Source organism: Pongo abelii, chromosome X (assembly GCF_028885655.2).
Source record: "Pongo abelii isolate AG06213 chromosome X, NHGRI_mPonAbe1-v2.0_pri, whole genome shotgun sequence".
NCBI lineage: Eukaryota > Metazoa > Chordata > Mammalia > Primates > Hominidae > Pongo > Pongo abelii.
This window is the reverse complement of record NC_072008.2, coordinates 45,260,406-45,281,398: the sequence shown is the minus strand read 5'-3', so window position 1 is coordinate 45,281,398 and position 20,993 is coordinate 45,260,406. Positions and strand designations below refer to the sequence as shown.

The 20,993-nt window shown below is 38.0% G+C and overlaps 1 protein-coding gene across 20 annotated transcripts in view; it reads right to left on the bottom strand.

Annotated features, from left to right (window-relative positions):
• The window catches only part of KDM6A (lysine demethylase 6A), a 234,574-nt gene that overhangs the window by 123,784 nt on the left and 89,797 nt on the right, over positions 1 to 20,993 (bottom strand). For all 20 annotated transcript variants that reach the window (XM_024240505.3, XM_024240494.3, XM_024240503.3 and 17 more), the window contains one exon: positions 11,701 to 11,750. In XM_024240505.3, coding sequence (XP_024096273.1) covers positions 11,701 to 11,750 — 50 coding nt within the window. The remainder of the gene's footprint in view (positions 1 to 11,700; positions 11,751 to 20,993) is intronic.

Sequence of the window (20,993 nt, the reverse complement as noted above, 5' to 3'; positions counted from 1 at the left end):
TAAAAGAACTAGAGAAGCAAGAGCAAACACATTCAAAAGCTAGCAGAAGGCAAGAAATAACTAAGATCAGAGCAGAACTGAAGGAAACAGAGACACAAAAAACCCTTCAAAAAAATCAATGAATCCCGGAGCTGGTTTTTTGAAAAAATCAACAAAATTGATAGACCACTAGCAAGACTAATAAAGAAGAAAAGAGAGAAGAATCAAATAGATGCAATAAAAAATGATAAAGGGAATATCACCACCGATCCCACAGAAACACAAACTACCATCAGAGAATACTATAAACACCTCTACGCAAATGAACTAGAAAATCTAGAAGAAATGGATAAATTCCTCGACACATACACCCTCCCAAGACTAAACCAGGAAGAACTTGAATCTCTGAATACACCAATAACAGGAGCTGAAATTGAGGCAATAATTAATAGCTTACCAACCAAAAACAGTCCAGGCCCAGATGGATTCACAGCTGAATTCTACCAGAGGTACAAGGAGGAGCTGGTACCATTCCTTCTGAAACTATTCCAAACAATAGAAAAAGAGGGAATCCTCCCTAACTCATTTTATGAGGCCAGCATCATCCTGATACCAAAGCCTGGCAGAGACACAACCAACAAACAGACTTTTAGACCAACATCCCTGATGAACATCAATGCAAAAATCCTCAATAAAACACTGGCAAACAGAATCCAGCAGCACATCAAAAAGCTTATCCACCATGATCAAGTGGGCTTCATCCCTGGGATGCAAGGCTGGTTCAACATACGCAAATGAGTAAATGTAACCCAGCATATAAACAGAACCAAAGACAAAAACCATATGATTATCTCAATAGATGCAGAAAAGGCCTTTGACAAAATTCAACAACACTTCATGCTAAAATCTCTCAATAAATTAGGTATTGATGGGACGTATCTCAAAATAATAAGAGCTATCTATGACAAACCCACAGCCAATATCATACTGAATGGGCAAAAACTGGAAACATTCCCTTTGAAAACTGGCACAAGACAGGGATGCCCTCTCTCACCACTCCTATTCAACATAGTGTTGGAAGTTCTGGCCATGGCAATCAGTCAGAAGAAGGAAATCAAGGGTATTCAATTAGGAAAAGAGGAAGTCAAATTGTCCCTGTTTGCAGATCACATGATTGTATATCTAGAAAACCCCATTGTCTTAGCCCAAAATCTCCTTAAGCTGATAGGCAACTTCAGCAAAGTCTCAGGATACAAAATCAATGTGCAAAAATCACAAGCATTCTTATACACCAATAACAGACAGAGAGTCAAATCATGAGTGAACTCCCATTCACAATTGCTACAAAGAGAATAAAATACCTAGGAATCCAACTTACAAGGGACATGAAGGACCTCTTCAAGGAGAACTATAAACCACTGCTCAATGAAATAAAAGAGGATACAAACAAATGGAAGAACATTCCATGCTCATGGGTAGGAAGAATCAATATCGTGAAAATGGCCATACTGCCCAAGGTAATTTATAGATTCAATGCCATCCCCATCAAGCTACCAATGACTTTCTTCACAGAACTGGAAAAAACTACTTTAAAGTTCATATGGAACCAAAAAAGAGCCCGCGTTGCCAAGTCAATCCTAAGCCAAAAGAACAAAGCTGGAGGCATCACACTATCTGACTTCAAACTATACTACAAGGCTACAGTAAACAAAACAGCATGGTACTGGTACCAAAACAGAGATATAGACCAATGGAACAGAACGGAGCCCTCAGAAATAATGCTGCATATCTACAACCATCTGATCTTTGGCAAACCTGACAAAAACAAGCAATGGGGAAAGGGTTCCCTATTTAATAAATGGTGCTGGGAAAACTGGCTAGCCATATGTAGAAAGCTGAAACTGGATTCCTTCCTTACACCTTGTACAAAAATTAACTCAAGATGGATTAAAGATCTAAATGTTAGACCTAAAACCATAAAAACCCTAGAAGAAAACCTAGGCAATACCATTCAGGACATAGGCATGGGCAAGGACTTCATGTGTAAAACACCAAAAGCTATGGCAACAAAAGCCAAAATAGACAAATGGGATCTAATTAAACTAAAGAGCTTCTGCACAGCAAAAGAAACTACCGTCAGAGTGAACAGGCAACCTACAGAATGGGAGAAAATTTTTGCAATCTACTCATCTGACAAAGGGCTAATATCCAGAATCTACAATGAACTCCAACAAATTTACAAGAAAAAAACAAGCAAACCCATCAACAAGTGGGCAAAGGACATGAACAGACACTTCTCAAAAGAAGACATTTATGCAGCCAAAAGACACATGAAAAAATGCTCATCATCACTGGCCATCAGAGAAATGCAAATCAAAACCACAATGAGATACCATCTCACACCAGTTAGAATGGCAATCATTAAAAAGTCAGGAAACAACAGGTGCTGGAGAGGATGTGGAGAAATAGGAACACTTTTACACTATTGGTGGGACTGTAAACTATTTCAACCGTTGTGGAAGTCAGTGTGGCGATTCCTCAGGGATCTAGAACTAGAAATACCATTTGACCCAGCAATCCCATTACTGGGTGTATACCCAAAAGATTATAAATCCTGCTGCTATAAAGACACATGCACACGTATGTTTATTGCGGCACTATTCACAATAGCAAAGACTTGGAACCAACCCAAATGTCCAACAATGATAGACTGGATTAAGAAAATGTGGCACATAACACACCATGGAATACTATGCAGCCATAAAAAATGAGTTCATGTCCTTTGTAGGAACATGGATGAAGCTGGAAACCATCATTCTCAGCAAACTATTGCAAGCACAAAAAACCAAATACCGCATGTTCTCACTCATAGGTGGGAATTGAACAATGAGAACACATGGACACAGGAAGGGGAACATCACACACCAGGGCCTGTTGTGGGGTGGGGGGAGAGGGGAGGGATAGCATTAGGGGATATATCTAATGTTAAATGACAAGTTAATGGGTGCAGCACACCAACATGGCACATGTATACATATGTAACTAACCTGCATGTTGTGCACATGTACCCTAAAACTTAAAGTATAATAAATAAATAAATAAATAAATATGGGAGAGCAGGAACTATCTTATTCATCTCTGTATTGTCAAAAGAGACCCTGTCAACAAATGTAAAAGCCAGACTAGCCCAAACTATGTAACAGAAAAAGCCACCGGAAAGTCAGAAAATGAGCACAGATTCCACTAGTTTATCCACTACCTATTTGTGCTGACTTGGGGGGGCTTCCTTAATCACTGGGATGCACAATGTCTAGTCCATAAAGTAAAGGAATTAGATAATAATTTCTAAGGTGTGTTCTGCTTCTAAACACATAGAATTTCCAAAGAATCTAATCCTTATTCCAAAATATACTGCTTTTTAACTTTTCTTTAAAAGAGCTCACTCTCTTGGTCTCTTCTAAGCAAAAAAGTTAGACTTTTTAAAAAAATTCAGGTTAAGCAATAAACTTGTTGAAATATTAATTATAGTTCTGTCTTCCTTACAGGTTCTAAATATTTTCATATTATGAAGCACTTCCAGACTGATATATTTAAATACTGAATGTATTTCTGAATTCAAGAAACAAATCTGAATTAGAAGAACCTTGAGTTCTATTACAAAAATTCTCTCTTCAACTTTTCTCTCCTACCTGACATTAACCCATAATCCCACACCAGTACAATACTGATGAAAAAATAAGACCATACAGAAGAAAACCTTACCAATCAGGCCCAATTAGGAAAATACGGCCAGCACAAATTCAGGGCTGGTAAGAAGTACAATATAATTTTCAAGCATATGCTGAATCAGGCAGTAAAATAGTATTATTTAGAACTTTCTAGTGAAACTGTTTAAAGGATAAGAATTATCTATAATTAGCATACCAAAAAAATGTGAATTAATCTCTTCAACAAACTGAGTATTAGGTGCAAAAGTAACTGCAGCAATGGCAAAAACCATAATCACTTTTGCGCCAATCTAATACTATGTGATATTCTTCAGCAGTAATATTATAAAGCCCTCTGATATTTACATTCATATAGATAGTGTTAAATTTAATAATCAATTTTTTTCGGTGTACCAAACTAAATTTTAGCACAACTCTATCAAACCCTTTATAAAATTAGGGTTATAAAAAAAATGAATTGATCACTATTTTAAAAAACTGTACCCACAAATACTTTAATCAACCAATGTACAAAAAAAAATACACATCCTGCATATCTTATAACAGACCAACTAGTTTTTCAAACTGAAACACTGTTCTCCATCCTTCCATGTTACCATAACGTTTAATCAACGGTTCTATTCAGATAGGCATTGCTTCCAGAATTCAAAACCTTTTCTTTGTTTTCTTAAAGTGGAAAAAGAAAATAAGAAAAAGGTCGGTTTTGTTTATTTACTTTAGACTCTGTTGCCCAGGCTGGAGTGCAGTGGCATGATCTCGGCTCACTGCAACCTCTGCCTCCCGGGTTCAAGCGATTCTCTGCCTCAGCCTCCCCAGTAGCTGGGATTACAAGGAAGCACTACTACGCCCAGTTAATTTTTGTATTTTTAGCGGAAATGAGGTTTCACCATGTTGGCCAGGCTGGTCTCAAACTCCTGACCTCAGGTGATCTGCCCACCTCAGCCTCCCAAAGTGCTGGGATTATTACTGGGTGAGCTACCGCGCCCAGCCCTGAGTGTCTCTTTTATGCTAAGGAGATAACTCAGGGCAGGCAGCCTCCTATGTAGCTTCAGGATGGGGGCTGTAATGAGATAACTCAGGGCAGGCAGACCCCTATGTAGCTTCAGGATGGGGGCTGGTCACAGCAAAGAGCAAAGCATGATTAGAACGTTGGGACTTTTCAGCCCCATTCTCCAACCTCTGGGTAGAGGAAAGGGACTGAAGGTTAAGCTGATCACCAGTGGCCAATCATTTAATCAGTCATGCCTACGTAATAATGCCTCCATAAAAACCCAAAAGGACAGGGTTTGGAGAGCTTCTGGATAGCTGCACAAGCGGAAGTCCCTAGAGGGTGACATGCCCAGAGAGGGCATGGAGGCTCCATGCCACTTCCCACATGACCTCATCCTATGCATCTCTTCATCTGTACCCATTATAATAAAACAGTAAACCTGTTTGCTGAGGTCTGTGCCACTCTGGCAAATTAATGGAACCAAGTAGTGGGTCGTGGGAACCCCGACTTATATAGCCAGTCAGTCAAAAGTTCCAGAGGCCTGCAATGGCATCTGAAGTGGGGGTAGTCTTGTGGGACTTAGCTCTCAATCTGTGGGATCTGAAACTATCTCCAGGTAGATAATGTCAGAATTGAACTGAATTAGAGGACACCAGCAGCCACTGCAGAACTGATTGCTTGCCAGGTATGCAGGGGGAAAACCCACACACATTTTGTTACAGAAATGTTCTGTGTTGTGAGAGTACAGGAGGAACTGAGTTTTTTCCTATATCCTCACACCATTCATTATAAAAACATGAAGTAGGGGGAAGAGGGAAGAGCCCTCGAAGTAAACTAGCAACAGAAGGGAACATCTTCAATATTAGTCTACAAAAACCCTACAGCTAGTATCACATTCAACAGTAAAAATGTAATGTTTTCCCCTAGAGAAACAAAACAAGGATGTCCCCTTCCATTCAACATTGTATGGGAGGTCCTAGCCAGCACAACAAAACAAGAAAAAAACTAACGGGCATATTTGCAGACCGCATAATGTATGTAGAAAATCCTATCTAGAGTAACATGACTAGAACAATATAATTTAGTAAGACAGTAGGATACTAGATCAGTATGCAATAATAAATGTTCCTATATAATAGCAATAAAACAATTGGAAATAAAATTTTACAACCACTCCAATCACAATAGCATCAAAAAAAAAAAAAAAAACAAACGTAAAACATATGTGATAAGAACTATGAAGTATTGCTGTAGAGTCTTAAAGAAGGCTAAATAGAGGGTGAAATACGCCATGTTCACGAACAAGCAAATGCAATATTACTGATGACAAATTCTTCCTAACTTAGCACATGTAGTTCCAATATAATCCTAACAGAATTATACTGGATTATACCGTTTCTGCACTTTATATGCAAAGGCAAAAGACCTAGAAAAACCAAAGCAATTTTGAAAAAGAATACAGGGAACTTGAGGCCAGGTGAGGGCGGTGGCTCATGCCTATAATCCCAGCACTTTGGGAGGCCGAGGCAGGCGGATCACGAGGTCAGGAGATCGAGACCATCCTGGCCAACATGGTGAAACCCTGTCTCTACTAAAATATAAAACATTAGCCGGGCGTGGTGGCGCGGGCCTATAGTTCCAGCTGCTAAGGAGGCTGAGGCAGGAGAATCACTTGAACCCGGGAGGCGAAGGTTGCAGTGAGCCAAGATCGTGCCACTGCACTCCAGCCTAGGTGACAGAGAGAGACTCCATCTCAAAAAAAAAAAAAAGGAAAGAAAGAAAGAAAAAAGAATACAGGGAACTTACATTGCTTGATTTCAAGAACATAGTAAACAAAACTATGATATTGGCTTAAAAACAGACACAGAGATCACTGGAACATAATAGAGAATCTAGAAACAGACAGAAAACTAAATTGTACGTTGATATTTTTCAAAGAGGAAATGCTAGATTTTGAAAGCGTAGTCTTTTCAACAAATAACACTGGAAAAACTAGGTAGCTATTGGGGTGGAGGGTGGGGGGGACCACTGATGCTATCTCACATCATAAACAACTTGAAATGTATCACAGGCCGAAACAGAATTTAAAAGTTGAGGAAATCTTTTATGATCTTGGGATACATAAAGATTTCCTAGCACAAAAAGCACAAGCTGTAAAAGAAAAAAAAAAGTAATTAAATGGACCTCATTGAAACAATAAACATTTGCTCTTCAAAAGACACTAGTAAGAAAATGAAAAGATGAACCAGAGACTAATAATTCCAAAACAAGTATCTGACAAAGGGCATTTATCCAGAGTATATAAAGAACCCATAAAACTCAATGAAGAAGAAGAAGATAAGGACGAACAACAGGAAGGAAAGGAAGAAGAGAAGGAAAGAAAAGAAAGAAGAAGGGAGGAGGGAGGGAGGGGAGGAAGGGAAGGAGAATAGGTAGACAGGCTAAAGTTAAAAAGACTGAGGAGGAAAGAAAGAAAGAAAACAAGAAAGAAGAAAAAACAAGAATGGGCAGATGGGCTAAAGTTAAAAAGACTGACAATACCAAGTGCTAACGAAGATATGGAACATCTGAAATCTCATTCACTGCTGGTTGGAATATAAAATGGTATAACCACTTTGAAAAAGTCTAACGGTTAAACCTAAAACTGCAAAGCAATTCAGCATTCCCAAATCATAGGTATATATACCAAGACAAATGAAAATCCATGTCCACACAAAGACAAATAATATTCACAGCACTTTATTCACAATAACCAAAAGCTGAAAACAATCCAAATACTTATCAACTGATAAACAGAAAAACTGTGGCACATCCATTCTATGAAATCCTACTTAACAATGAAAAAGAACATACTACTGATACACACAACATGGATGAATCTCAGTAAAAGCATGCCAAATGAAAGCTATCAAAAACAAAAGAATATATGCTGTTTAAACCCCATTACATGATATTCCAGAACAGACAAAACTAGAGGGATGAAAGCAGATAAGTGGTTGCCTGGGACCAGAGATCAAGAGTAGGAAAATGGCACAAGGGAACACTTTGGGTGATGGAAAATGTTCTATATCTTCATTATGGTAATGGTTATACAACTATTTAAGTTGTCAAATCTCAAATAATGTAAATCATATCTCAAAAAATGCTTAAAATACTGTTAAATATATCTCAAAAAAGCTACAGAAAATAAATCGTCAGGTATTTTTTGTGAAGCTAGACAAGTTAATTAGAAAGTTTATTTGGAAAAACAAGCCACCAAGGACAGCCAGGAAAATCCTAGAAGCAAGAACAGTGGGGAAAGGGTGCCCTAGCACTACCATACATTAAAACATATTATAAAATCTCTGTTAGTAAAATACTTTTGTATTAGTTCATGAACAAAACATGCCACAAAATGCACAGACAAAACTGCATATGAATATTTAGTATACAATTAAGGCAACATCTCAAATCAGCAGAGGAAAAAATGAATTTTTAAAAAATATATCTTTGGGATAACCAGCCATAAGAAAAAAGATAATCTTAAATATTGTTCACATTGTAAGTCAAGGATAAAACCCAAATGGATCAGAAATTTAAATGTAAAATATTAAACCATTCAAGTACTGAAAGAAAATGTGAGTGAATTTCTCTAACACCTGGGAATGAGGAAAAAACCCATCCTATGAATTCAAAATATAAGGGCAATGTAGAAGACTGATCAATCTGACTACACAGAAATAGAAAACTTCTGCACAGGCAAACACAAACACACAAAAACAAAGCAAAACAACAAATCTCAAACCGGGCAACAGTAGCTTCAACTAATGTCACAGATAAAGGATAAATATGCCTAATACATGTTATATAGCTACATAAAACAGTAAAACAATGACCTAATAAACAAAAAATGGGCAAGAGACATGAACAAATATTTCAAAGAAAAAGAAATTCAAATAGTCTTTACACGTCAATTTTTAAAAAGTTCAATCTCACTAACAACTAAGAAAATGTAAATTTAAATTATAATAAAATACCATTTCTCACCTATCAAACTGACAAGTCTGCTGACAAAAAGGTTCTTGATTAAGACCAAGAAGAAACAAGCACTTGCATACATTGTTGAAATAAATGCAAATGGTTCAATCCCAAAGGAGCAAATACCCTTCAACACAATGATCCCACTTTTAAAGGAATCTATACTAAAGAATCACTAACAAAAGTATTAAAAGACAGGCCAAGTGCAGTGGCTCACACCTGTAATCCCAGCACTTTGGGAGGCCGAGGTGGGAGAATTACTTGAGGCCAATGATTGAGTTTGAGACCAGCCTGAGTAATATAGTGAGATTCTATCTCTGCAAAAAAAAATTTAAAAATTAGCCGAGCATGGTGGTGTGCACCTGCAGTCCCAGCTCCTCGAGAGGCTGAGGCAGGAGGATTCACTTGAGCCCAGGAATTCAAGGCTGCAGTGAGCTCTGATTGCACCACTGCACTCCACCCTGTGCAAGACAGTAAGACCTTGTCTCTAAAAAACTATATATAAAGAGAGAAACTTTTACTAGACTATTTACTGCAGCACTCCGTAAAAGCAAAGCACTGAAGCACCTGATTAAATAAACTATGGAGTAAGTCTTCATGACCTTGAGTTAGGCAAAGATTTCTTAGGTACAACAACAAAAACACAAGCAATAAAAAGTTGTGTTACAAAGTTGATAAACTGGACTTTATCAAAGTTTAAAACTTTATTTTCTACCCCACTAGGCACACTAAAAAACTAGTACACTCAAAAAGTAGATAATTACAAGTGTTGAGTAGGATACAGAGAAACTGGAACCCTCACACATTACTGGCAGGGATGTAAAATGGTACAGACATAGGGAAAAAAAGTTTTGGCAGTTTCCCAAAATGCTAAACACAGATTTACCCTATAATCCAACAATTCCATTTCTGAGTACCTACCCAAGAAAACTGAAACTATTATGTCACACAAAAACCTGTACACAAATGTTCACAGCAGTATTATTCACAATAGCCAAAAAATGAAACAACCCAAATGCCCATCAACTGATGAAAGGATAAACAAACTGTGGTATATTGATCTAATGGAATACAGTGAGCCCTTTGTATCCATGGGTTCCGCATCTGCAGATCAAAAATATTCAGGAAAAAAATAACAATAATAAAAAATAACACAAACTAAAAAGCAATACAGTATAGCAATCAATTACATAGCATTCACATTTTATTAGGTATTATAAGTAATCTAGAAATGATTTAAAGTATATGGGAGGATGTGTAGAGGTGATATACAAATACTTTATCATTTAATATAAAGAACTTGAGTATATCCATGGATTTTGGTATCCATGAGGGGTCCTGAAACCAATCCCCCACAGATACTGAGGGGTGACTATATTATCAGGAAATAAAGAATAAAATATTCATGCTACAACATATATGAACCTTGAAAATATATGCTAAGTTAAAGAAGCCAGCCACAAAAGACCATATATTATATGATTCCACTTATATGAAATATCCAGAAAAGACAAATATATAGAGACAGAAAGTAGACTGGTGGTTGCCAGGGCTGGGGATATATGTGAGGTTTCATTCCAGGGAGATAAATAAGACTGTGAGGATGGCTGTGATGCAGGATTTTTTGCCCCTTAGCTCAGCTAATCTGGATTTTTGTCTCACAACCAGGAAGAATTAGGCATGCAGCCACATTAAAGGGTGAGGAAGACAAAATTTATTAAGCAAAAAGGAAAGCTATCAGCAAAGAAAGGGGGTCCTGCCAGTAGGTTTCCACCTCACAAACTGAATACCAGGGCCCCAGCACATGAGTTGAAGAGGCAAGGATCCTCCCCTGTATAAGGCGCAAATTATTGGTGGCTCCACCCCATTCCCCCAGTGCATGTGGACCTCCAGTCCACTGCAGGCATGCCCAGACAAGCCCCCTGTGCAGGTTCCCTTATCTGCACAAAACATCTGGTGTAAACACCTGTGGGCTGGGTGGATCAGTGATTCTCCAGGGACCCTTCCCTATCTGTCTAGACCTTTGTCTGCCTCCTGCCTCTATCAGCTGCACAGCTCTGAAAATTTACCAAAAATCACTGATTTGTATAGTTAAAACAGCTGAATTTTATAGCATGTGAATTATACTTTGATAAAGCTTTAAAAAAAAAAAAAGCCAGAGATAAGAGAAGATATTTTCAAAAGACTTAAAAAAGAAAAAAATATATACATATATGTCTAAAACCTCTACACAGTGTTCTCAAAATCTCTGCATAGGCTGACTGTTGAAGGGCTTTTCCAGACAAAGCCAGTCTATATAAGACTAGAATAAGTACCTACTTCAAAAAGAAAATTAACCAATAGAAAAATAAAATCCAAAAAAATCTGAAACAGCAATTCAGATTTAAAAAAAAAAAACCTCACTGCTCAATAAACTTAAAAGTAAACATGATGTAAAAGATCATGCTTAATCACTGCTTAAATTAAGATAAGAAAGTGGATGATTAATTTTTTCACTACTATGCACAGTCTTTCATTTAGGTAGGTCTTCTAAAAAATAGGTTCAGCTCTCCTCAAAGCTCCAATTATAAACAGAGTACACCAAGAAAGAGTTTATCATAACTTTCCCATTACACCTTCCCATTTTAGCCTGATATACACATCTTCAGCCTTCTTTTACTCCCAGGTACCAACTTTAGAAAAGAAAACCAAGGAATCATTTTGTTATTGTTATTTGTTTAGTTTTGCTTGATTTTTACTTATCACACTTCTATTACATTTGACCAGTAAAATGTGTCAGAGGAATCTAATTCTTAATAAAATACAAGGAGAGTCATACAAGACAGCACAAACATACTCTCAACCCTTTTCCAATACCTTTCCCCTAGAAGCAATATTTTAAGTAATTAACAAAAAAAAAAGCAAGAGCTCAATTAATTTTGAGTATAACTGGCAATAATCTGCCCAAAACACAAACATGAAATCAGCATGCAAATGTGCACTAACCTTCCAGTAGTCAGACTGTAAACTGTAGTACCTCTGGTATGCAGATAATGCTGAAAGGAAAATAATTATGAGTCATAATTATGTCTCACTTTAAAGTCAATAATACACTTAACAAACACTGCAACAAGATTCCCACCACACCCACCTCCCAGTAGATAGTGATATTTCAGACCAAACAACTTAAAATTCTGGGCCCCCCTCAGTTCAAGAACGTAAAACCATGGTCAAATCTCAGATCTGCACTTGAACAGCATCCAGGCTAACCCCTTAGATCAACTCGACCTTCCTCAAAGATCAAAACTGGCAGAGGATTAAGAGAGTTAGATATAAAAAGAAGCCCATAAAACTACTAGATGAAAACATGGGGGGATAATATTTTTCTGATCAGCTAGAAAAGGATTTTTTAAATTTGTGGTTTACAATTCACAAGTTAAGATATGGAAGACCAGGATAAAAACTATTTGAGAAGCAACTGGCTCCCTCAACTCTCTCACTCAACACTTGATGTTGTTAGGCAATCTGACCAAAAAATACAGATTCTCCAACAAAAGGCCATGGAGATCATATTCAGAGATCTGCAATCCCATGTTCAGAGCCTCCAGTTCTCAATTATTCCAATTATGAAATATGGACAGCTAAGAATTATCAAACATCTAAAGAAAGCCTCTAACCAAGAAGAAACTAACACAAAAGAAAAAAAGACAACCTAAAAGAAAAAATAATGACTACTATGCAGGGGAAAATATACTTCAAAAAATTCTTACTAGTCTTACGTAAGGGAAAATATTGTTTTCATTGAGGGGGGTGGAAAGGGGGTGTGTGCAGGAGAACAAACAGGATGCTCTAGAAAAAAAATTAAATTTGGTAGATTAAAGTACGATAGGAGAAATAAATAATTCAATAAAAAGATTAAAAATTAAATTTGAAGAAATCTCTCAAAAAATAAAAAGGACAAAAACAGAAAATTAGAAAAACTGTGCCCCGGAGGTCTAACATATCAATAATAAAGCCCCAAAAAGAAAGAATAAAAGGAAAAAAGAAAATTCAGGAAATAATTCCCAAAAAATTCCCAGAAAAGAAGGCTATGACTTGGTAGTTTGAAGGGTCCTATAACAGACATGTAATTCTACAAATAAGGCAACAGAACAATGTTTTCAAAATTCTGAAGGAAAATTATTTCCAATCTAAAATTATATATCCAGTCAAATGATCTATTAGGAGGGTAGAATAAAGGTATTTTCAGATATGCAAAGTCTCCAAACAAAATTATCTCACAAATAACTTTCCTGAAGAAAAATCTGACAAATATGCTCCCCTTAAAGGAGAGTATATACAAGAAAGAAGAAGATATGGTTTATTGAAAGCAGGAGACACAACAGAGACAAGAGGCCATGGGAATACCCAAGATGAAGAAAAAGGGTGATCCCAGGACAGCAGCTATGCCCCAGATCCAAGTCACTGAGGCTTATCATTAAAATTCTGCTGCTCTTGTAACCTCTTCTCAACCTGAGGACCAAATATCCAGATAAACCTGGCCCAGATTCTTAACTGGGCTTGGCTTTTTTTTTTTTTGACCATGTTCTGATAAAGTTTCTATTCTCCGCTCTATATTCTACAAAATAGATGATGTGAAGGCTCCCAGAAGTGTTAAGTGTTCTGCTTTGATTTACTTTTTTTTTTTTTTTTTGAGATGGGGTCTCACTCTGTTGCCCAGGCTGGAGTGCAGTGGCGTGCTCTTGGCTCACTGCAACCTCCGCCTCCCAGGTTCAAGCGATTCTCCTGCCTCAGCCTCCTGAGTAGCTGGGATTACAGGCGCGTGCCACCACACCCAGCTAATTTTTGTATTTTTAGTAGAGGTGGGGTTTCACCATGTTGGCCAGGCTGGTCTCGAACTCCTGACCTCAAGTGATCCACCTGCCTTGGCATCCCAAAGTGTGGGATTACAGGCGTGAGCCACCATGACTGGCCTTATTTGATTTACTTCTGAATAACCCACTCTCTCTGATCATATTCCTGACCAGATTTTCCTGGTTCATATTGGTCATGTCATATGTCCTAATTATGGGTATTATGTTTGCCAAGAGTCACACATGCCTCAGCACACTGCCTCCTCCAAAAGTGGCTCTTGTGAACTGTTGAGGAACCAGAAGCCACACTATAATGCTAAAATCTCTTGTTTAGTTTTACTTCTCCCAAGAGCCTCCTCTAATAGTGACAATATGGCCCCTTCCTTACATAGCTATGTTCGTGCCTGCTATTCAGCTTTCCAAAGATAAACAATATCTTGTTCAGGGATACTTTTATCAGTGGATTAAAAAAAAAAGAAGGAAAGAAAAGCAAGAGAACACTGAACATCACAGCCACGCATGGGTTACACCTACAGAGGAAGGGAGGAGGATGCAACTGGAGAGAACACAGGCTTGTGGTAGCAGTACCATTCTATTTCTTAACTTGTAGAGTAGGTAGACAGGTGTCAGTTTTAATAGTCTTTAAACCATATATAGGTTTTTAGACAGTCTACTTAAGTATAATACACTGCTCAATTTAAGGATCGGAAACTAGCAAAAAAACATTTTACAACACACTGCATGTTACCCTTCACTAGCAAAGCAGTAAATAAAACATTATCTTCTGATTATATATGTTAGGGACAAACCGCCCCAAAAAAGCTTCTTGGTATTGCCAACACTGCCCCAAACTCCTGCGTACTGCCCACCCCCTGCCTTAATGCCCTGCAACCCTTCTCTGTGCCGTTCACCCTTCCCCCAAGCCTCTTTACTTTTCTAAGCCCTTATCCAGGCGCCCCAGTGGAGCCAGCAGACTTCACTTATCAGACCTTGCTGCGATAAGCAAACCCCAATTACAAGCCATCCAGACCGCACAGGGGAGGTCATGGGAAGCATAAACAAACTTTACCTAAACCCTCCTTTAAGTTCCTTCATCTAGCTGCTACCATAAATGTCACAAGGTTATATATGGCAAAGTTAACCAACAAACGACCCCAGGGTCTCTCTCCCCCATATAAACCCCTCATTTTGTAAGCTCAGGGCTGCCTCCTCTGTCTGTGGTGGAGCAGCCAGCAGGTTCAATAAACTTACTCGCCTGACTTTGGGTCTATTCTTCCTTTCTCTCGGCTGACCTTACAATATATGAGATGCTGAATAAAAGAAGATTTACCAAAAATGGAAGTTAATGTTTTCTGAAACTCTATATGAAATGTTTTCATTTTATTGTAAATTGCCAAAATATATATAAAGTCATATAAAGAACATTCTGAATATGTTCAAATTACAGAAACATTACCCAAAAACATCATCACATATCTGAAAAAGTAACTTTTACATATGAATAATGCTCATCTTTTTTGCATAAAGATGATGCCAACCAACCTATCATTGAAAGGACGTTAGACTATGAGAAATTTTTCTAGTTGTGGTGAAGAACTGGTTTTAAGCCATCTCCCATTTCCTAGTTCTTCATGCATGAGGGTAGCTAGTTTATAAAGGTCATTAATTAATGGTCTTCTAAAAAGAAAAGCAAACCAAATTATCAAACTAGCTGTAGAAAAAAAAATAGTCAAGCAAGAGTTTTTGTAGTCAATGGTGTGGCTGATATTCTCACATTCATTTCTAACCACACTCTCAACCCCCATTATTGATTTGAAAAGGTTATCGGTTTCCTGGTAATCTCGGTGATTGTTTTAGTCCAGAAACAGGCACATGAACTCAGGTGGCCCAATCACCACTGATTTATAGACGACAGACATGAAAAAGGTTCTCTGTCTACTAATGGATGTGAACAAGGAAGCATATATTACCAACTGCCACCACAAGGGAACTATCTTGGGATGAAGCCCACAGCACAGAAGAAACAGACTGAAAAGTAACTGGATCCTTCTAAACTTCAGACCATGCCTGGAGAAAAATCCACCTATGAACTTCCTATTATGTGAGGTAATAAATGTCCTTATTGTTTAAGCTAGAATCAGGTATTTAATACTTGTACCTAAAAACATTCTGAAAACAGAAGACTTGGTCCCTGACAATTTTGTGCAGTCACCATATCAAACCTGGAGATTGCCCTTGTAATGATATTATAGAATTTCCACAAATTTGGAGGGCATACTTTCAATAATTTGATTAATTATATATATCATCTGGCTTCATAAAATTCTCTTTTAGGATTGGGGAACCTTTAAAAAGACAGTATGATGTGTTTTGAAGCAAATAAAACTGAAGTATAAGAAGTCCATGTGATGTGAAAAGATGTTACAAAAAAACCCCCAAAGAAATAAAAAATTAAAGAGAAAAAAAATTTTAAAAAAGAAGTCCATGTAATTATCAGTTGGGAGAAATCATGGCATCTATACAAAAATATGGTGAACTGAGAAATAAATATGAATGCTCAAATTCAAAGTCACAAAGTTAATACTCTAAATGGCAGGAACAGATTTGTAATTGAGCCATTTCTTCCATGAGCATTTGTTCCATTTCTTCCATAGCGATCTTTCTACTCGTTTACACATTTTAAAAACAATTATACTCTACCCTCATTATGCTTAGTATCTTATTTTAAGAAGGATCTTAACATGCTGTTTCTTAATCAGAAAAAAAATCATTAAAACTCTAAAGGTGCAGTTTGCAAGTACCCATCACCTCACCAAAGTCTCTCTAGTAAAATCCTTTTGACCAAAGCACAGTCCTTATTTCTAATCTTTAAGGTAGTTATCCATAAAAAAATTCCTAGTCTACTGTAACTAGAATTTTCTAAAGTCCTTAATACAGAATGAGGGAAATCATTTATTTGGACATCCTCATATAATGCTTAAAACCTGTTTTAGAATGATTACAGAAAATGGATTAAAAAATTGACAATTTTGGAGAAGCCAAACAAAATCTATGATTGGAAAACACACGTTTCATGTTCTTATACTATAAATATTCCAGGATAGAGTACTGTCATTCGACCCACAAAAGACAAAAAGAGAAAGAAAACCCTCCAAGCTCTAACTTAAGGCTTCTCCACATTGGCAGCTCTTGGCATGGAACTTGCCCTGGCCATTTGTAACCGCTTAAGAATTGAAACAACCAAAGCATATTTTGCCCAAAAGTGACAGAAATGCAACAAAAGGACCAATTACTTGAGTGAAGGAAGAATGGAAGAAAAATCTATCACTGGCTAGAATTTCAGGGAACTTACAATTGGGAAAACTTCCAGCTCAAAAATATGAAGAAACAATTTTTAAGAGTTTCAAGGTTTTCATATTAATGTCAGGAATGATTATTACACTCCTCTAATTGTTTACTTCTGAAGTTCTTACTATCCTTTAAGTCTCCTGCCTCATAATTTCTATCTGTTTATGATTTTGCTATGTACTTTGAAATAATCTGCTATCTAATTTTTTTTTTTTTTTTTGAGATGGAGTTTCGCTCTTACTGTCCAGGCTGGAGTGCAATTGCGCGATCTCAGCTCACCGCAACCTCCGCCTCCTGGGTTCAAGCAGTTCTCCTGCCTTAGCCGCTTGAGTAGCTGAGATTACAGGCATGCGCCACCACGCCCTGTTAATTTTGTATTTTTAGTAGAGACGGTGTTTCTCCATGTTGGTCAGGCTGGTATAGAGTTCCTGACCTCAGGTGATCCGCTCGCCTCGGCCTCCCAAAGTGCTGGGATTACAGGAGTGAGCCACCGTGCCCAGCTGCTACCTGATTTTCTAATCAACTAATTTAACCTCAGTGACTCTCTTCACCTATATTTTACCACATATTTATAGATATTTACACATATTTTCTATTAACTGCTCCTAAGATCCATCACATATATTCATCTAAATACATATGCTTGTGCTTCAGCCCAGGGTTATGTATCTCTCAGGTTGTCCTCCAACCCAAAGAAATGAAATCACTGCATAATCTCCATGGTTTAAGGCTTATAAACTGTCTGAGAGCCCCATCGGCCATTTGGCTTAGGAGGTTCATGGGTTAGCTTTAGAGTTAGGAGTAAAAAGGAGGTATAGTAGACACTGTAAAGAAGCACTCATATCCCACTTCAAGAAAGAACTGCTGGGAATCCTGCTTGCTGAAAGCCTCTATCTGTGAGATTCTACAGAAGCTGCCTCAGTTGCAGAGAGCCAGCTTGTCCCTGGTCACAATTCTTCTCAGGCTGGCCCATGTTCAATATGGAATAATTGGAGTATAAAGGCCTGGCTATCTTGGCCCAACTTGGTATAGCTCTCAAGGGCCATTCTGGCTCCAGAGCATCCCATGAAGTTAGTAAAGGCTGTCACAGCTTAACTTCTCCTTCTGTCCGATACTGGTTCTATCCTCCTCCTTCCCAAGCTGTTGAACATAAAGGCAACTCCTTACTGAGGAACATAACCTACAACAATAGACTGACTGCACTGAGCCTCCATTTTCCCACAATCCCCTATCCAATTACTATTTTAAGACTTAAAATAAATTCCTACAAGTAAAATGACCAAATAAAATGACATGACATTTTTTTAAACTCTTCATTCATATCACCAGCCAGAGAGGCTAAGAAAATTATTTTACAAAGCCTTTTTTCCTTCTGCATCAAATTCATCTGGAATCACAGAAAAGATAAATGATTACCAAATTATACCATCTTCAGACCAAAATTGTTTCTTGGAATTCTTGTAAGACAGAAAGTAGATGAGAGCAAAATGACAATTAAGGTTAAGAAAAACCACAGCTCAAAACACATACAAAACAGGTTCTACCATTTTCTACTATAGAAATAGAAGCCTTTCTTTTGTTTGTTTTTTAAAGGAACTAAACTCAAGAGAAATGCCAAGCTCAGAAAACTTTACACAGAAAAGATGACTATGAATCAGGGCAAATAATTACAGGGCTCTCTTCAGAAAAACAAGGCCAGTAAGTCGCCTATGTACATATACCTGAGCACTTCACTCACAGAATAACATGTTTACTATATGGTTTACTCCCAGGAAGTTACGGTTTATAATGTGTTCTCTAAAAATAAATGTCTATTTGCCCAGGGTTAGTAGCTCTCTTATCCTGTACTAGTTCCAAAGAGAGGAGGAGGAGGCAGCCAAAGGTAACAAATGTCTCTACAAACTGGTCATCTTGAAGGTATGAGTATGTGTTGGAGAGGAAGGGAGAGGGCTATTAGAGACAGATTCTAGTTTTGGACTTGGAAAAAGACAATGAAGAGAACAGACAGAGAATTTTATTTTAGCCGGGTGCGGTGGCTCACGCCTGTAATCCCAGCACTTTGGCAGGCCAAGGCAGGCAGATCACAAGGTCAGGAGATCGAGACCATCCTGCCTAACACAGTGAAACCCCGTCTCTACTAAAAAGTACAAAAAATTAGCCGAGCGTGGTGGCGGGCGCCTGTAGTCCCAGCTACTCAGGAGGCTGAGGCAGGAGAATGGCGTGAACCCGGGAGGCGGAGCTTGCAGTGAGCCGAGACAGCACCATTGCACTCCAGCCTGGGCGACAGAGCGAGACTCTGTCTCAAAAAAAAAAAAAAAAAAAGAGAGAGAGAGAGAGAGAATTTATTTTAAGTGGAAACGTGCCTTAAAAAGCCTCAAAGAGGATTTCAAAAAATAAATAACAAAACACATCTAGGAAATAGAAACCACCAGCTTGAAATATTAAAATATACTGAATACATTTGCATACCGCTGCATCCATTTTCTCCTTCCTCTTCCCCCTATTACACATTAATCAAGCTGCTGACTACCTATCAATGCCCAGGTCATCTACACAACACTAAATGAAGCACATGTTTTCAAGGACTTAAATCCTTAGATTATCCTTCTCTTCTCTCACCTTACTAGATTACTCTCACCAGCTAGTTTGCTAACACAGTCTAGTTGCCCTCCCTTCCAAAAAAGAAAACACATATCCAAGATGAATCTCCCTGGATTCATTATCTTCATAACCAAAATTTTTAAGTGGCCAGGCATGGTGGCTCACACCTGTAATCTCAACACTTTGGGACGCTGAGGCGGGAGGACCGCTGGAGCCCAGGGGTTCAAGACTAGCCTGGGCAACAAACCAAGACCTCTGTCTCTAAAAAAAAGTACAAAAAATAGCTAGGCGTGGTGGCGCGCACCTCTAGTTCCAGCTATTCAGGAGGTTGAGGTAGGAGAATCACTTGAGCCCAGGAGTTTGGGGCTGCAGTGAACCATGTTTCTGCCACTGCACTCCAGCCTGGGCGACAAAGCAAGACCCTGTGTCAAAAAATAAAATTAAATTAAAATATATATATATATATATATATATATATATGAAAAATAAAGCTACAGTCATAGTCTAACATAGTGTTACAAGTTAAAAGATTTATTGTTTAACAACCACTAAGTAGCAAGTACATGTAGCCTCATATGTAAACCTAATTTTCAAGTCTAGGTCTCTCTATACATGCTCTCAAATTAGCATGTCCTCCAACTACATAAAGGTGCAGCAATAAAAAAGTAGCAGATTGCATAGAATTCTACAGGCATACCTCATTTTATTGCACTTTGCTTTATTGTGCTTCACGGATATTTGCGTTCTTTACACACTGAAGGCTCACAGCAACCCTGTGTAGAGCAAGTCTATCGGTGTCATTTTTCCAACAGTCATGTGCTCACTTAATGGCTCTGTGTCACATTTTGGTAAACCAATATTCCATACATTTTCATTATTATTGTTATCTGTTATGATGACCTCTGATCACCGATCTTTGGTGTTACTACTGTAATTGTTTTGGGGGATCACTAACTGTGCCCACATAAGACAGTAAACAATCGATAACTGTTGTGTGTGTTCTGACTACTCCACCAACAAGCCATTCCCTAGTCTCTCTCCCTCTCCTTGGGCTTCCGTATTCCCTAATACACAACAACATTGAAATTATGCATATTAATAACCCTACGATGACCTCTTAGTGTACAAGTGAAAGAAAGAGTTACACATCTCTCACTTTAAATCCAAAGCTAGAAACCATTAAGCTTAGTGAGGAAGGCACTTTGAAAGCTGAGACAGACCAAAAGCTAGGCCTCTTGTGCCAAACAGCCAAGTTACGAATGCAAAGGAAACATTCTTGGAGGAAATTTGAGGTGCTATTCCAGTGAATGCATAAAAGACAAGAAAGCAAAAACAGCCTTACTGCTGATATGGACATGGTCTGAGTGGTCTGGATAAAACATCAAACCAGCCACAACATTCCCTTAAGCCAAAGCCTACTCCAGTGAAAGGCCCTAACTCTCTCCTTAGTTCTATGAAGGCCAAGAGAAGTGAGGAAGCTGCAGAAGAAAAGTGTAA